At 38.3% G+C, this 17,380-nt stretch overlaps 1 protein-coding gene across 2 annotated transcripts; it reads right to left on the bottom strand.

Annotated features, from left to right (window-relative positions):
- Nucleotides 1-8,067: 8,067 nt before the first annotated feature.
- il13ra2 (interleukin 13 receptor, alpha 2) lies at nucleotides 8,068-16,722 on the bottom strand. 2 transcript variants are annotated; one of them, XM_058627699.1, is made up of 9 exons: nucleotides 16,327-16,722; nucleotides 15,773-15,924; nucleotides 10,922-11,078; nucleotides 10,726-10,846; nucleotides 9,712-9,896; nucleotides 9,452-9,606; nucleotides 9,111-9,255; nucleotides 8,893-9,010; nucleotides 8,068-8,807 (listed from the first exon to the last, which is right to left on the bottom strand). In XM_058627699.1, exons 1-9 carry the CDS (start codon nucleotides 16,415-16,417, stop codon nucleotides 8,747-8,749), a joined length of 1,185 nt encoding a protein of 394 aa, XP_058483682.1. In that variant the 5' UTR covers nucleotides 16,418-16,722; the 3' UTR covers nucleotides 8,068-8,746. The 2 variants fall into 2 exon arrangements, with proteins under 2 accessions (XP_058483682.1, XP_058483683.1); XM_058627700.1 differs by having other exon boundaries at nucleotides 9,111-9,252.
- Nucleotides 16,723-17,380: the final 658 nt, after the last annotated feature.

The raw sequence follows: 17,380 nt of genomic DNA, 5'->3' as shown, positions 1-17,380 counted from the left end.
CCATCACAACAACAATAAGACTGGATTCCCTTTCATCAGGAGAATGTGATTAGGAGTGAGTGGTTCAAGATCAGTGGGATCATCTGAGAGGTTAGTGAGGGGGCGACCATTCACTATAGCCTCAACCTCACACAAAACAGTGTGGAGTCCATCATCATCCAGAGTTTGCAGATGTAACACAGACGTGAGAACTGTCTCGTGGCACACATTTTCCAGCTGATAGGGCAGCAATCTCCTCCTTGAACCTTTTCTGCTGACTGTAGCGAATGATGGAAACTTCAGCATCCAAAAGATTCTCAGGGGACAAGGTTTGACTCATTGCTTTTTTAGCCCTCTCCATCTCCAGCGGCACATGTGATCCATCTGCATCCTTTCTGTTAAACTCAAGAGCATGCAATTCCTTTCTCTTTCGCTTTAACTGCAGAAGAAACCTCTTCCATTTGACACCCGATTTGCCACAAATGTGTGGAAACGTCTGTCCTCATTAGATCAGATGTTGTCCTCTCAACATCTGATCTACTCGAACAGCGAGGACAGCAGCCGTAAGCTCCAGACGAGGAATAGTTACTGGCATCAGAAAACTTGTGCAGCTGTGCTTTAATGGGCTGTCCAAAGTGTTTGGGCTTAATGCATCTGTCAACTTTAAACAAAGCCAACCTTTTCAGATCCTCCAGCCATCTTGTCCACTGATGGCTAATGTCTGCAGGTATCTTGTCGTCCCATCCACAACGTCTCCGACAGAGCTCTTGCAACATAACCTTTGCCGGCAGTGTCACTGGTGCAAGGAACCCCAAGGGATCATAAACTGAACAGATTACAGACAACAATCCTCGTCTGCTCTGTGCTTGTGCTTGAACGTTTACCAGCAACATTTGATATACTGTCATCAGGATGAACATCATCCGCATCACCAACATTTTCATTATTCAACATCATCAATTAAACCATTTTCAATCAACATTTTTGCAGCAAACCATGTATTTTGTTTCCCACTTTCTTCAGAGGGCATTAAATGCACCAGCGAATCATGAGCATTTTTTGCTTCTTCACACAAATTAAGAATTTTTCCCAGTGCATCTTTTACCTCTGCAACACTGCTTTTATGGATATGCTCTTCAGTTACCTTTCTTATATTTTTTTTTACTTGTTTAATTTATCTTGTCTTACATTTTGTAACTTCTCCAAATTTTCAACAAAAGCCTTATGTGTTAATTGAGCAGTTCCTTTACCCAAGTGTGTTTCATTTGAATTTCCCACTTCACTAGAAGCAGTGACAGCAGTGACGCGTTTTCCTCCTATAATTATTAATGTTCCGCACTAAAATCCAATATAAGCTATACACATGTTCAGTCTTATATGACGCGACCCTCATTGTTATTTTAGCGACCAATGCATTGGGATTACGCTCGCAAAGTAGTGTGCACATTTTTATTTATTATTGTTATGGCCTTGAAACTGCAGCGTTACTGCGCATACCTTCCTGCAAGCGGTGGGCGCCGTAAGAAAGTCCGGTGGTAGCATCCTCCATGCGGCTCGGCAGAGCTCGGAAACCCGGCGTTGGCTCCGGCGCTGCTCCGCCTCTGTGCGGTGGACTTTCCGCCTAACTAAGACTTCTAATTGAAGTGAAGTTTTTGACTTATTTGACTTATTTTACTTAGTGACATGTTTTTAACAAAATAAAAACAACAAAACGAACCTACGCCCCTGAGGGGCTGCTATACTGGTACTTGACGGTAGTTGACGCGTCGTCTTCCGGGTCCAATGAATGAATAAAACACATGAGCGTTGTATGCAGTAACCAAACATTTATTTACGGTTTGCGCTCTTAACAAACAAGCGACGTCCGCCCAAACTGTGCAGACACTGTCATAAACTCTATACCTTAATGCAAATGGCAACAACGACGACAACGACTGTCAAAAACTGTGTGCTTGCCCCAGTGAGCACCACACCTGACGAGTGATTACCTGCTATTCTATTTAGTCATTTTCTGCACCTCACAGTACCGTGCGCCACCTACTGTCGCCTCCAGGTATTACATAAACAAACAGATGAGCCAAATAAATGGCTCTAACAGTTATATTAAGCCTTTACTGAAACTGGTTCATATACTATAGTAGGACATTTTTGACAGTTTTTTGTTGACATACTATAGTAGGACATTTTGGACATTATTATAAGATGACATACTACAGTATGCTAGGACACTTGACACTTACTATAGAAGGGCATTTTTGACAGTTTAGATTTGGACAGTTTTTGTTGACATATTATAGCCCCCCAAAGACCACTTTTATGTACTCCCCCTTATTTTACAAAGACATTTTTGACAGTTCTGATTTGAGTAACAATTTCCGTCTGTTTTCACCAAAGTTTAGTGCCTCAAAATGTGATCCCTTCAGAAGGACATAAATAAATTCCTGGAATTCCAACAGGTCCCCGCACCACTGTGTGAGTGTTTGGGTGCGGAATACAAACCTCTCAAAGCCTCACATTTTTTCAATTTGTGCACATTTCCAGAGGAACATGAGTCACTGAACCACTCCCATGTCCCAAGGGTGTGACATGGGCAAGACTTGAGGGGGACTTTAGTGAGTGAAATATTGACAAAACAAAAACAAATCCTAACAATAACCAGTCAATGTCTAACCCTGATCTTAACCCAAATACAACTCACATCTTATTCCTAACCCGAGGGGCTCAGAAATGAGTCTCTGCCTCATTCGGTCCAGACTTTGGTCCCCATGAAAACTCCTTAAATCAGAATAATCCTAAAAAGGTAATAAATACACATGTGCGCACACATTTTTGTATAGCTATGTGTACATAGTGAGAACATTCATAGACATAATGTACTTTCTAGCCTGAACCTCAAATGATAATCTAAACCCAATTCTAGGACCAGCCAAAATGTCATCACTATCCCAAAATGTACTGGAAAATGGTCCGCACAACAGATTCCCATGGGAAATGCACTTTGGTTTAAATTTGTACAGAAGAAGGCTTCAAATTAGAATCTCTCAGTTTGCTGTGGTGTGAATGCCAAAGGTCAAATGTCAGTGGGTCTTCATTCCCAGGACTCCACCCCCACAGTTAATGCACAGCTACTCCTTTACATGTGCTGGAGAGGAGGTATACATTTAGGCAATGGTTGAATTTTATACTGAATTACCATTTTCTAGGAGCGAGAGAGTGCCAAGTTTGATCATGCCCAATCCCAATATGCACAAGGAATAGAGATGATACAAGAAAGAGATAAAAACACAAACAATGTTTCATATGAAGCCTTTACTTTTTGTTTTTAAGACGGACAGGAAAACCTTTGCAGAACGCTTTTAATAATTTATAGTTCCATTGTGATGTATTTTTAATAAAATTCTCACGACACCAGTGCAGCAGTGAAGAGCTCCGTGCCTCTGCAGCTGCTTTCACATTCTCTCATCTATGAAAACTTTGGACATGACAGCAGTTTTTTTTACTAAAGAAAACAAATGCACTGCAACAGATATCAGGATATGATTGTGAACTGTATCTCTAGTGAAGATACCGTAGTGTTTGGAGCTCAGCTGACACCTGGGTGCAGTAACCAGCCGGGCCCTGCACACTTTCACTCTGCAGGGACAGATTCCAGTTACTGAGCCCGGGGGACAGAGACAAACATGGACACGGACAGCTTGTTGCCTGAGGAGGAAAAACTGGTGTTTAACTGATAAGTAAATCATGTTGCGTTTATTTCTATAGCCAATTTAAAACAACCTCAGCTGATCAAAATACTGCACAGACTATACACATTTCAAAGTCATAAATCAGGAATAAATATGAGCTAAAAAGGATAGAAATATTGTCAAATGGTTAAAACATAGACTATGCATGAATTATAATTTTGTCTGTGTTCATGCAAATGAATTTTGGCAAGACTGTGTACTTTTTTTGATCTTATTGCCAGCTCAGCTCTTACAGTAAGACTAAAATACAGATGTTACACTCATACCATTAAGTGCCAAAAATGTCCCAGTGAAACTGCAATTTTTGATCTCACTTGCTTTAAAGCATAATACATGCATTTTTATATATCTGGCTGTCAATCTGGGACCATTTTACTACTCTCCACCAGATGGCGCCATTTTGGCCATATTCGGTATATGGAGAGAAAAAGCATGCTATTTTTACTAGATGGCACTGTCACAAGTGTTGCTGCTAATCACTGACATATCACAGGCTTCAACACACACACAAAAAAAGTTACTTTGAAAATAGTATATTGAAAATAATTCATATTGAGTGTGAGTATTTGACACTGCACAAAAAATAAAAATGTAAAATAATCAGTGTTGCTGCTAATCACTGATTAGGTCAGATGTAGGTGAAAATAAAAGAATAATAAAATAATGTATGCTGATTTTTATATTAAAAAAAAAAAAGCACAAGCACAGAGCTTAGTTGTATGAGTGTGACTAATATTAGACTCAGCCTTAAGGGTTAAACAAATCCAAAGTCTGAGGAGCTTTTTAAATAAAGAGAAATCATGCATCGAATCAACATGTTGTGTAGCTCTAGCCCAAGTGTAACTGGTCTTGTTGGACTCAGTGCTCTGGCTGGAATGTTTTCAAAATGCAGCCATAGATATTTTAACTAGTCTCTAAAATAAATTGGGTGATTATATTATTAAAGAGAAAAAAAATCCAGGAGAATTATGAACACAAACCGTAGAAATGGTTGTCCAGCTCTCTGTCTGGTCCTCAGCGGTGAAGTCAAGGTTGAGCAGTGAGGAAGAAAAATGGAGTGAAAAGTAACACGTGGGCTATACATTACACTCTTACCAATCCTCCATCGAGCTAAGCTCCACCAAAATTACACATTAACCTCAAAAAAGGTCACTTGCTCCTCAGCTATCAGCTTTTGCTGCCCTGCAGTTCCCTTGACCATGATAAACCCCAGGACTGCAGGAAAACCTGGCGTCTTCTCAGAATATCATTCCATGAGCAGCACAGCATCTATTATCATGTGCTGTGGTGGTTTTGTTGGTGGTCTCATACATTTGTTGAGCACTTTACACTTTGTAAAGACACATATGACACACAAAATCCCATTTCTTTCAGTGAGTCTACCCAGTGCATTACTTGTTGACAGTATGTATGTCAACCATTGGTGAGTCTGATGGACATTGGTTCTTTGAATCGGGAGAGTACCTCAAGTAAATGTACCACTATTTTGATAAGATTTTACTTAAGTACAAGTCAAAATACTGGTGTAAAAATGTATTTGTTAAAGTAAAAAAGTAGCTTGTTTAAAGTTTGCTCAGAGTAAAAGTTACTTTAATAACAAGGTTGGGGTTCCCTCTTGTGTCATGTAAAAAGGAAAGGAAGGAAAAAGGAATGAACAGCAAACTCTTACAAGTTAAAGTGCTGACAAAATAAAATATGTAAACACAAGGTCACAAATGCTTGAACTTTCTCACTCACTCAGGGACCTTAATTAGCAGCAATTCACCTGTCCTCATCATTCACCTGTCCTCATCATTCACCTGTCCCCATCATTCACCTGTCCTCATCATACACCTGTCCTCATCATTCACCTGTCCTCATCATTCACCTGTCCCCATCATTCACCTGTCCTCATCATTCACCTGTCCTCATAATTCACCTGTCCCCATCATTCACCTGTCCTCATCATTCACCTGTCCTCATCATACACCTGTCCTCATCATACACCCGTCCTCGTCAATTCACCTGTCCTCATCATTTATCTGTCCTCATCATTCACCTGTCCCCATCATTCACCTGTCCTCATCATACACCTGTCCTCATCAATTCACCTGTCCTCATCATTTATCTGTCATCATCAATTCACCTGTCCCCATCATTCACCTGTCCTCATCATTCACTGCCAAAGTTTCCAGTATTTTTTATTTTTTTAATGTAAATTCAGGCCAACATAGTAGTGAAATACAGTACTTCCAAAAAACTTAAGTAAAAGTAAAATTACAAAATATAAAAATGTAATTCATTACTTTCCTCCACTGGTGAATGATTATATTGGTGTGTGTAGTTTGTGGTGTTGTGCATAACAAAATGATGCAGATTCAAAGTCCATCGGCACAAAAGTGAAGTATGGAACGAGTGTGAGAAGCGGTCATCTGCTCCGTTGCCTCTCTGACCTTGTGGATGTCAATGAATATCGGATCAAACACAAACATCGTTCACCCTGGAGTCAGGTGCTCACTTTCCCAACACACACACACACACCAAAAAATGTGCATGTAGGTGAAATGCATGGCATCAACAGAATGCTGTAAAGTACACTGAATCACACCTTTCTAAGGTTTTATATAAAAAGCTTTCAGACCATCTGTGGCTTTAAACTGAGAAAACAGCTGCAGAGCATTTTTTTCAGCTGCTCTATTTCAATTTTCCATAATATTTTAGCATTTAATGATACTAACAAACAGTATTGTTTTTCTTCCCTAAAACGTAAATAAAGAGCAACATCACTGTATTATCAAACATCCATCCATCCACGTTCTAACGCTTTGTCCTCCACATATTAAGACAAAAGTCAACTAGAAACACAACCAGAAAAAAGGCAGCAATGACTGGAATAATTTTCCACCGACAAATTAAACACAATTGTATATACATTCTCCAACTTGTTTTTTACTACATTACTGATTGGAGCTGTAGTAACAGATGTAAGCCACAAAATGGCGCTCTTATGCAAGAAGGTTCCGATTCAGATTCAACAACCTCCAATTCTTTCCATCATGTTGCTCTTTTTCCTCGTTTGATGAAGCCAAACTGAATATTCTCTCCACACTTGAAAAAAGAAACTAGGAAAAGTGATTTTTGAATTTTAAGGTGAAGAATTCCAGCCTTTCACCCTCTGCACACATCTGCGCAGTCAGCATTTAAGGGTTCCCCACACTTCAATTTCTCTGTCAACAATGTAAACCTGACGGAACAGTAAGACATGTTTACACAGTCAGACGTCACATGAGAATGTTTCCTGCACTGGTGCACAGTGTCTTAAATGTTGGGTTATTGAGTTTCCATTAAAAAGGACCCACGCAATTTTTACATTTAAGTGTTTAAGTTACTCAACTTTATCTCGACACATCTTCAGCACAACGTATCTTCATGCACAACACATGACCACACTATGAAACCCGGATTTAATGGTCTTTGTTTTTTATTTGTTGATTTGTTTTTCCATTGTTCTTCAAAACATAGAGAGTTAATATAATATAGTTAATACCTACGTATGTTCAGTTAGTTTAGTGTTATACATCCGTCTGTAATCATAGCATTACTTGTCCAGACTACATCCAGCGTGAAGCCCTTTTTTGTCTGTTGTTGGAGCGTATCAGAAACAACTGCTGCTCTATGCAGGTTGTTTTTGTGTGTGTGTGTGTGTGTGTGTGTGTGTGTATGAATCGATTCTGATGGGAACTAGGAGCAGAACTACCCGGGTAGATTACACAATTACACAATAAAGGACTCATGCACACACCGATTTCGGACGAACTGTGGACACTGACTTATCTGGACAGTTGACTTTATTTTCTATTTCATTTGCACTTTGAACAGTATTCCTATTGTAAAATTTTTATTTTGATGTTGTTTACAACTGAGGTTGTTATTGGTAAATTCTAAGTTGTTATATGTAAAAAAATATCAATTCAGTCATAGCTGAACTATTCTATTTATTGAAATGTAAGAGTGGAATATTTAAGAAAGAATAATTTTGTTACTCTTTTTCCTACCCTCCATGGGCAGAACTATATTTTCTGATCTAGCCTAGGTCGAAAGTACATTACATTACATTTAGAGCTGCAACTAACGATTACTTTCATAATCGATTAATCTGTTGATTATTTTCTCGATGAATCGTTTGGTCCATAAAATATCAGAAAACCTTAAAAAATGTTGATCGGTGTTCGTCAAACCTGGAAATGATGACGTTCTCAAATGTCTTGTTTTGTCCACAAACCAAAATGATTGACTTTTAATGATTTATTTTGTTATCCAGAGCAAAGAAATTAAGAAAATATTCATATTTAAGAAGCTTAAACAATCAGAAATCTTGTTTTAATCATGAAAAATCGATTTTCAAAATAGTTGTCGATTATTATCATTGGCAGCCGCTTTTATCCAAAGCGACTTACAATAAGTGCATTTAAACAATTGGGTACAAACAAGAGCTAGAAGTAAGTGCTAAGTATAAAGTACATGACATTCACCACAGTTCATGTGCAATAGACATCGGTTACACTAACATTTAAGGAAAATGGGCTGATTAGAGCTTAGATCAGTCAGTTCAGACTTCGAGGACATTCAGGACTTTGAGCTGTAGAGGGCAGTGTTTAGCGTCTTGTGTACAGCCTGACAGATTTAATAGGAGAAGAAGAAGAAGAGAACCCGTTGAGTGATATGGCAGTGAAATGCCCAATTAACCTATTTTTTTTTTTCTTCAATTACCATTCAAAGAAAATAACCACCTCCTAGTAAATAATGACGGTAATAAAACACTGACAGGCTTCCAAAGTGCAACAAAACAATTCTTTCACATGTTCAATCCACGTGTACTGTTTTCTATGGAATGTAAAAGTGTTATTGTCTAAAATAACTGGCAAGAGTGAGGCACAAGTAAACATTCATTTCTACACTGCACAAAATAGTTGGTACTGAACAACACAACACCTTAGTCTTTAACAGAAAAGTAAACATCGTCACAGTGGGAAGTGAGTTGATCACAAACAAAGTGTCGAGAAGTGGCGAGAGCCCGGCCCCTTCTCATCTCTGGATCTCCTCCTAGATTGAAAGCACAGTTTGGAGTGAGCTTACGTGTATGAATGTCATCGCGTATGAACAATGTGCCGTGTGTGCATGTTCTCACGTTTTGAGGATTGTCCCCACACACAAAGACAGCAATACTATGGCAGAAGTTGCAAAAGCAATGCAGATGTAGACTTGTACCTTGTCCCATTCAGGTTCAAGAGCAGGTTCCTTTCTTTCTAAGGGACAGACACACACACACGAGGTTGGAAGTCATTTTTAAAAAAGCTAAATTTTTGGTATTTGGTATAAAAAGTTTGAGAACCACTGCTCTATTACCTGGATGGCAAATCAGACGACTCCATTCACTCCAGAAGCTGCTGTCCGCACAGTACATGTTCAATTTGGACCGGACCCTGACGCAGTGTCTCTCAGAGCCATGCACGAGCTGCAGATTCAGGCTTGTTTGTTTCGTTAGAATCTGCTTTTGTTAAGAGTGAAAGTGTGCAAAAAAAAAGTGAAAGAGATCAGAGAGTTGATAAAGTGTTACAATAAGAGGGATTCAGACGAACTGAATAAAGAGTCAATTATACAGGTTGAGGTTTTGGGCTCAGCTCGTTGTTTTGGTTTTGTGTCACAGGTGTGAGGTGTGTGCATGTCACGCATCATCTGAGTCATACCAATTCTGTTTTTCCATCAGGTTCCTCTTTATTGTGCTCCACCTCCCATTCGAGGCAGTGTGCGGGGACATTCCCAGCAGGACGCTCCCAGTGGATTTCCAGCTGTGCGTTTGGACCTGTTTGCAGATGCAGCCTCTCTGTGGTCCCGGGTTTCACTGCATCGGAGTCCACATAAGGACAATAAAAACACAGTCAAAACACCAGGACCACAATTAGTGGAGGGATTATTTGGACCTCTCCATTACATGTACAGTATGTACCTTGGTTTTGGGTTTGCAGGGAGATGAAAGTTGGCTTCAGTGGCCCGTGAGGTGAGGAACCATTTAAGCAGAGATTAATATCAGTGAATTCAGGGAGAGCTTTTCCTGAGAAGTTGCACCCGATCCTGATTCCACGTGAGATGATGTACTTTGGGCATTCCTCCACTCGTTTCAGTTTCTTGTGCCTGTGAAAGAGATTTGGTGTTTGTTTGAACCTGCTCATGACAGTTTTCATGATAATGATAATGTCTGATACACAAAAGGGGAAAGAAAATGGAGTGCCAGTGGATTACAGTGTGAAAATCTAGCTTTAATGTACTTTATTTCTATAGGTGACCACAGTGCTTTACAAAATAAAAGCATTACTGACACATGGGTCATAAATACACACAAGAAAGAATAAAACTGTCACTGCACTACTGGGAAAATATATTTTATATAATATATTTTTGCAGCACAGCTCTGTGCCGCAGGTGCACCCTTGGTAAATTGCCATGGGAATAATACACAACTCCTTATATGGACGTCCTGGCGGTGTGTGTTTATAGGTCACATATTCAGTCTTCTTATGTGTTGTTGAGTCAAAGTGATGATTAAGTTTAGTCGTGATATGAAATCGATTGTTTTTCTTTTATTTTTGTGAAGTTTCCAAATTTTGAGTACTTTTTTTGCTCAGGTGTGTTAAAATAATTGGTGAAAAAATATTTTTAGACTTCAAGAAACTCTAGATTGCACATATAAAAAAAAAAAAAAAAAAACTATTGAAAGTGGTCGATTTTTGTCCTGGATGTTTTTCAAACTTTGATGTTTAGGTAATAATGTTCAGCAGCTCAGTTTAGTATAGTGTCGCTGCATCGTTATTTCTTTACAAACACAAGCATTTCTCTTTGTGAGGCGAGCCAATCAAATAGTTCAAGTGCTGAATGGGGATGCACTCCACTAAAGAATTCCTATGTGAACTCTCTATTTCACTTCAGCGGGACATAAAAGTCGTATGCTGGAGACGCAACATACCAGAAATATAGATTTTGCTGCGCGGCGGCTGACAACTTTGGGTTTCTTTTCCATTCGCACTCCATGTTCTCCATGTTGTAGAACACACAGATAAAGTCCTTGACCTCAGTACCCACAACACCTGCGGGGGGAGAGAAACTGTCAGTTCACATGTTGTATTTTGATGCATTGATGTGTAAAAACCTCATTGACTGACCTGTGCTGGGAGGTTTTTGGACCAGTTCAGAGTAGCTTTCACTCTTGACCATGGTGCCATTGGTGCAGGGTCCACTCAGCACAGTGTACACCCTCACTCTGACGTCTTTCATCTGGTCAAACTGGGCGCTGTATGACCTCTGTGTTGTCCTGATAGCCTGTCATTCCAGAAACACAAATCCTGTTCATGTTACAGCTCACAATTCATATCCAAGCGTTTGGAATCGTGTGTGTGATGGGTTGCAGGTGTGCCATTCCTCATGGGGATATTTTGACCTTATGGGGACATATGTCAGGTCCCCAAAAGGGTTTTTTCAGGGTTAAGACCTGGTTTCGGTTGGGTTTGGGGATAAGATAAGATTAAGTTTAGGATTAGGCATTAACTAGTCATGGTTAAGGATAAGGATATTGCTTTGTTTAGGCCGTCTACATGGATGGAAATCAGTGGTTTATTTGGTGTTCTTCAAGTTCTGTTCAGGTTTTCTTAAGGCCTGGTCGAAACTGTTTACTTAAGGAAACAGGAATTTCCTCGAGAAATCTTGGCCTGGAAAATCTTGGAACGTGCTTCCCCATGTGGAGTCAGTGACTCCCTGAATGAGGCTTGAGGCCAAAACACCTCTTTCTATTCCTTCCTGGATACTTCCTGGAGGCTGTGTTGGAGCTCTGAGTGTTTAGCTCAAACAATCCATCAACAATCAAGAAAATGACTTGACATCTAAGCAGCTAAGTGAAGTTTATGGCTTTACAAAGTCATTGAGACTAAACCTGTGTGATTATTTTTGATGTTTACGGCACTTTTGACAACACATGTCAAATGTGTGAAAACCAGCCAAACTTTAAATGGAGGGGATCAAGAAAGCACTGAAAGATCTGGTGAAGGAAATTGATGGAATGACAGAAAATGTGGTCCAAAAATTGACCAATTTTGAATTAGAAGGATATAATTTCAATTTTGTGAATAGAGCAAATGGTGGGGGAGTTGAATTGAAATACAAATAAAATCTATTATTATTATTATTATTATTATTATTATAATTGTTTGTGGACAATAGGTTACAGTATAAGATCTTGGAGAGTATGACGACTGTGTATGTATAACTGTTGAAATTGATATGGGTAAAATGAAGAATATTCTGGTTAGCTGTCTTTATAGAGCACCCAACTCCAGCATTGAAAGCTTTAAAGATGTGTTTGAGGCCATGGTTGCAAACACTGAGCAGAAGGTCGCCTTTTTATGAGGGATCATAACATTGATTTCTTAAATCCAAAATAAATCACCTGCAATAGAGGAATTTATAGATGCAATGTATAGTAAAGGCTTATATCCGAGTATAACCAAACCAAGTAGAATTACCACACACTCAGCAACAGTGATTGACAATATTCTCACTAATAATTAGACCAATAATCAAAAAAAAAAAAAGTAATTGTAGCTATTGCAGATCCCATAGCACATATCTGTAACCTGTCATTGAAACTGGGCTCCTTTCCCAATAAAATGAAAATAGCCAAAGTCGTTCCTATATTTAAAGCCGGTGAGTGGAATCTTTACACCAAGTACAGGCCAATTTCATTGCTTCCTCAATTTTCTAAAATCTTGGAGAAGATATTTGCCACCAGATTGGACAGTTTTTGTGACAAGTATGAGATCCTAACTGATAGTCAATATGGTTTTACACCAAATCGATCTACATCTTTGGCGCTGATTGACCTTGTGGAAGAATCAAATACTAGTATTGATGATAAGAAGTTTGCCATCGGTGTATTCAGTGACCTTAAAAAGGCTTTTGACACAATTAATCATCGTATTCTATTACAAAAATTGGAAATGTACGGGATTAGGGGAATAGGGCTCAGTTGGATAAAAAGCTATAGACAACAGATTGTGCAGATGGGAGAGGAAAAGTCAATGTTCTTAGATATAACTTGTGGTGTACCACAAGGATCAATATTGGGAGCAAAATTATTTATACTGTATATAAATGATATTATAAACACCTCTAAAGTCCTGAAATGTGTAATTTTTCCTGATGACACAAATATTTTTTGTGAAGGAGAGAACCTCCGACAGCTGTTAAAGACAATCTCTGAGGAGCTAACTAAGCTCAAGCTGTGGTTTGATTTAAATAAACTATCTCTCAATATAAAAAAAAGACAAATTCATGATATTTGGGAAACGTAGAATTCCAGAAGAGCTAACCATTGAAATACTGTGTGATAACACCCGATAAGAAAGAGTTCATGAACATTCTTTCCTAGGGGTTATAATTGACCACAATCTCAGTTGGAAACCGCAAGTCAAACACATTTGCTCTAAATTGGCAAAGACCAACGGTATACTTTCTAAAGTCAGACATATAGTGAACCAGAGAACAATGTACATGCTCTACTGCTCACTTGTTCTTCCTTATTTGTCCTATTGTGCTGAGGTGTGGGAAAATACCTACAAAATCCACCCTAATGGAAATATGCACCATGCAGAAAAAAGCAATGAGAATAGTTAGCAATGTTGGCTATAATGCACACGCAAATGATTTATTTTTAAAATGGCAAGCATTAAAATGTATGGATATATTTATTGAGCTTTTGTTATATAGCTATGGAAGAACGTTATACCACTATAAATATTGAACTGAAATATTTCCCAAGCCCAACTTTGACTATAGCTCATTGTCTTCACTCATCACTTCCCATTATTTCACTGTTAAACCTTTTTAAATAGAAAAAGGATGGATTGGATTGCAGTGAAGACATTGGACTCCATTGTGCTTTGTTGTCTTGAATTTCTCAGTGTGGCAATAACTGGACTCCTTCCTGTCTCAAGAACCAACATCATTTACACAACATCCACTGTGAAAAGTTCCAACCATGCGTAAGAAGGGGAAAAACCCCAGTCTAATGTTAGATATTGGATTTGCTTCAGAAACCTGAAACAGACTGCAAAGTCACAACCGTAACACTTGGCTGACAGATGGATCATTAGGGACGGTTGTGTGCACTTTAAACGTTTTTCATTCTTTGTTTTTGTTTTGGCAAGATAGTGTATTTTTATTTGATATTGTTATTTCCAGCTCTGCTCCTACAGTAAGGCTAAAATACACTACTGTGTCCAAACAAGTGTTACACTCAATTCATTTTATTATATCTGGGTGTCAATCTGGGCTTTTAATTTGGAATTGATCATTTTTACTACTCCCATGTGGAGAAAATACAATGCTATTTCACTAGATGGCGCTGTCAAGGGTTGCTGCTAATCATTAACATATCCCAGGCTGTAATAATTAAACACAAAAAAAATCTACTTCACATGTAGTATATTGAAATTAATTCATATTTTCTGTTTGTTTGTTTTTTCATCTAAAAACATCGTGACATCATGACACAAACCTGGCATTCAAAGGGTTAAAATGTATCAATAATTAGGTCACATGTAGGTGAAAAAGTAGAATACAACAATGTTTGCAACGTGTAGGAAACAAAAAGGACATCGCGACACGAACAATTCAAATTCAAAACAAGGAATTTGGTTTTAGAAACACCAATTACAGTACTTGTAAACGAAGTGACAAAAGAGGTGTGGCAACCCTGCAGCCATGACTGTGGGTACTTGTTTTATTTATGTTTATTTCTTTTTTCTTTGCTGTGTATGTCTTGTGTATATATGAAAAAAACTTACAAATAAACATAATAATTTAAAAAAAAAGAATACAATAATGTATAATATGTTTTATAGCTAGCAACATCACCATTGTAGTACATTAATCATGTATGTTACTTTAAATGTCACATAAAACCTTTTAATATCAAAGGGGCCAGTTAATGTTGTGTTTTCGTTAAATTCATTCATTCATTTTTCTTTTCAGTTAATGTCGTTGTGATTTAAGTTAATGTTGTTGTGCTTTAAGTTAATGTTGTTGTGCTTTGAGTTAATGTTGTTGTGCTTTAAGTTAATGTTGTTGTGATTTAAGTTAATGTCGTGATTTAAGTTAATGTTGTGATTTAAGTTAATGTTGTTGTGATTTAAGTTAATGTTGTTGTGCTTTAAGTTAATGTTGTTGTGATTTAAGTTAATGTTGTTGTGCTTTAAGTTAATGTCGGGTTTTAAGTTAATGTTGTGATTTAAGTTAATGTTGTTGTGCTTTAAGTTAATGTTGTTGTGATTTAAGTTAATGTTGTTGTGATTTAAGTTAATGTTGTTGTGCTTTAAGTTAATGTTGTTGTGCTTTAAGTTAATGTTGTTGTGATTTAAGTACATGTTGTTATACTTTAAGTAAATGTCGTGCTTTAAGTTAATGTTGTGATTTAAGTTAATGTTGTTGTGCTTTAAGTTAATGTTGTTGAGTTTTAAGTTAATGTTGTTGTGATTTAAGTGCATGTTGTTGTGCTTTAAGTTAATGTTGTGTTTTAAGTTAATGTGGTTGTGTTTTCCTATTTGTGGTGGTGATTTGTGCTGCAGGGCCACCATACATTCTCCCTATTTTCCAGTTGGATTTTTCATGTTGCTCTGTGCTCTGTGAGATTTTTGATGATTTTGGATCATCTTGAACTCAGCGGATTATACTAACTTGCATTCATTTACAGTGTTTTTGTAAGATCTGGATCGACGGTTGCTCTTATCGTTGATATATTCACCTCTAAGGACCCTGTGTTTCCCTAATCTGCACACTTCAGGCTGACATCATCTAAAGGTTCTACTGCTCTTTTATGTTGTCAGTTATCCTATACATTCAATACTGTTTACTGTAGACGCTACATAAGCATCACTTGAGAGAATACTCAATACCAATCAACCAACCATGTGCAAAAAGATTGCGTACAATATGCATGATCTAGTAAAACGGTGAGCACTTACAGTCCAACTGTCCTGATATGTGTTGAAATACTCCAGCTGATAGAGTTTTTGGCAGTGGGTCATGTTGATCAGGCTGGATGGAGGGCTCCATGTGATCTCAAGACGTCCAAGATGACCAGGGTCTACGACCACAATGTCCTCAGGAGGATCCACTGCAAGTGAAAAAGGATGCATGTTTACAAAGTTTGCAACTAAAGCCAAAATATGACCTTTTTAAGCTTTCTTATGTACCTGTTATGACAGGTTGCCTCTTGTGAAAAACACATGCCTTATTACTGTATTTCATAAAGTTGTAAAATGTAATGAAGCAAAAAGAGGCAATAAAAGAAATTCACCACACAATATTATTGTTGGCTCCCGTCTTTTCAAACCTTAAGGCAACACCTGTGTTATCAAGTATCTTCTGGCTACAGTAGAACAAAATGAGGCTTTTTATTACGCACCACAGTCAACTGTGTACACATATTTAAAGAATATCAGGTCAAAGTCATACAAGGACTAGCAAATAAGCAAAGAATGGCAGGCATTAATAAATGAAATAAACAAAGACAAACCCTTCAATCCGACGCAGTATATGTTTTCCCACCAGGTGATGAAGAGTAACATCAGCACAGCTTGATGAATCACCGAAGATTTGTTTTCCATCGGTAGATGTTTATGTTGATAACAAAGACGGAATAAAGAAAAGTAATATAGTGCTGCTGCTGCTGTTGCTGCTGCTGCTGCTGCTGCTGCTGCTGCTACCTAATGAGTTTGTTTTGGATCCTAATATTAAAAGATTTGAATCGGACTGGTTTAATAAAAGAAAAAAGTGGTACAAAAAAAATAAAAGCCACACAAAAAATAGACCAAAAAATAGTCCAAAACAGTTTCTCTACTATGTTAGATTAAAGTAACTGAAGCCGTGAAACATCGGACATGTGTTGCTTTTTTTAAAGTAGGAGGGAGTGTTTTCCCTCTGCAGCAAGTTCAGACAAATAAAGAAGACCGAGACACAATAGGTGGGCCAACCCATTTCAAATGCAGTGAAAAATGACTGGTGTGGAAACACTGGGGGGAGTTATTTTTCCACAGAAATTCTCTCTATGTTAATCAGTTCCTGAAAAAAACATCCATAATTGTGTCAATGTTTACCTGTTGGATTTTGCCTGAAGAGGTTGGTTTATTATTAGTCATATCTCTCTCACTGTTGGCAGATTTACTCACTGGATGATGTTTCAACCTCGGTTTGATCCCTATATCATATAACATCTTCTTAGAGGTCATCTGCCCTGCCATCCATCTAGCCCTGTCCCCTGTGTCCTCGTGTCCTCCTTCACAACATCCATGAAGCGTCTCTGTGGTTGAATATTTGGATTTTCTAATCCTGTCCATCCTGGTCCCTCCCAACAAATAGCGCAGCATCTTCAGCTCTGACACTTCCAGCGCTGCTTCCTGTCTTTTCGACAGTCCCTCTGTCTAAAGGCACACATCCGAGCAGGTCTCACGGCCGTCTTGTAGAGCTTCACCTGGTCACTGGTCAGAGCAGAACTTAACTGTGCTGCTCCAGTTTCCTAGAATATTTACAGAAGGACCTTCAATTTTTACAACTAACCACTTTAGGGATTT

Source organism: Solea solea, chromosome 4 (genome assembly GCF_958295425.1).
Source record: "Solea solea chromosome 4, fSolSol10.1, whole genome shotgun sequence".
In the NCBI taxonomy this organism is placed as follows: Eukaryota; Metazoa; Chordata; class Actinopteri; order Pleuronectiformes; family Soleidae; genus Solea; species Solea solea.
The sequence above is the reverse complement of the archived record's forward strand: the minus strand, read 5'-3'. Positions and strand labels throughout refer to the sequence as shown.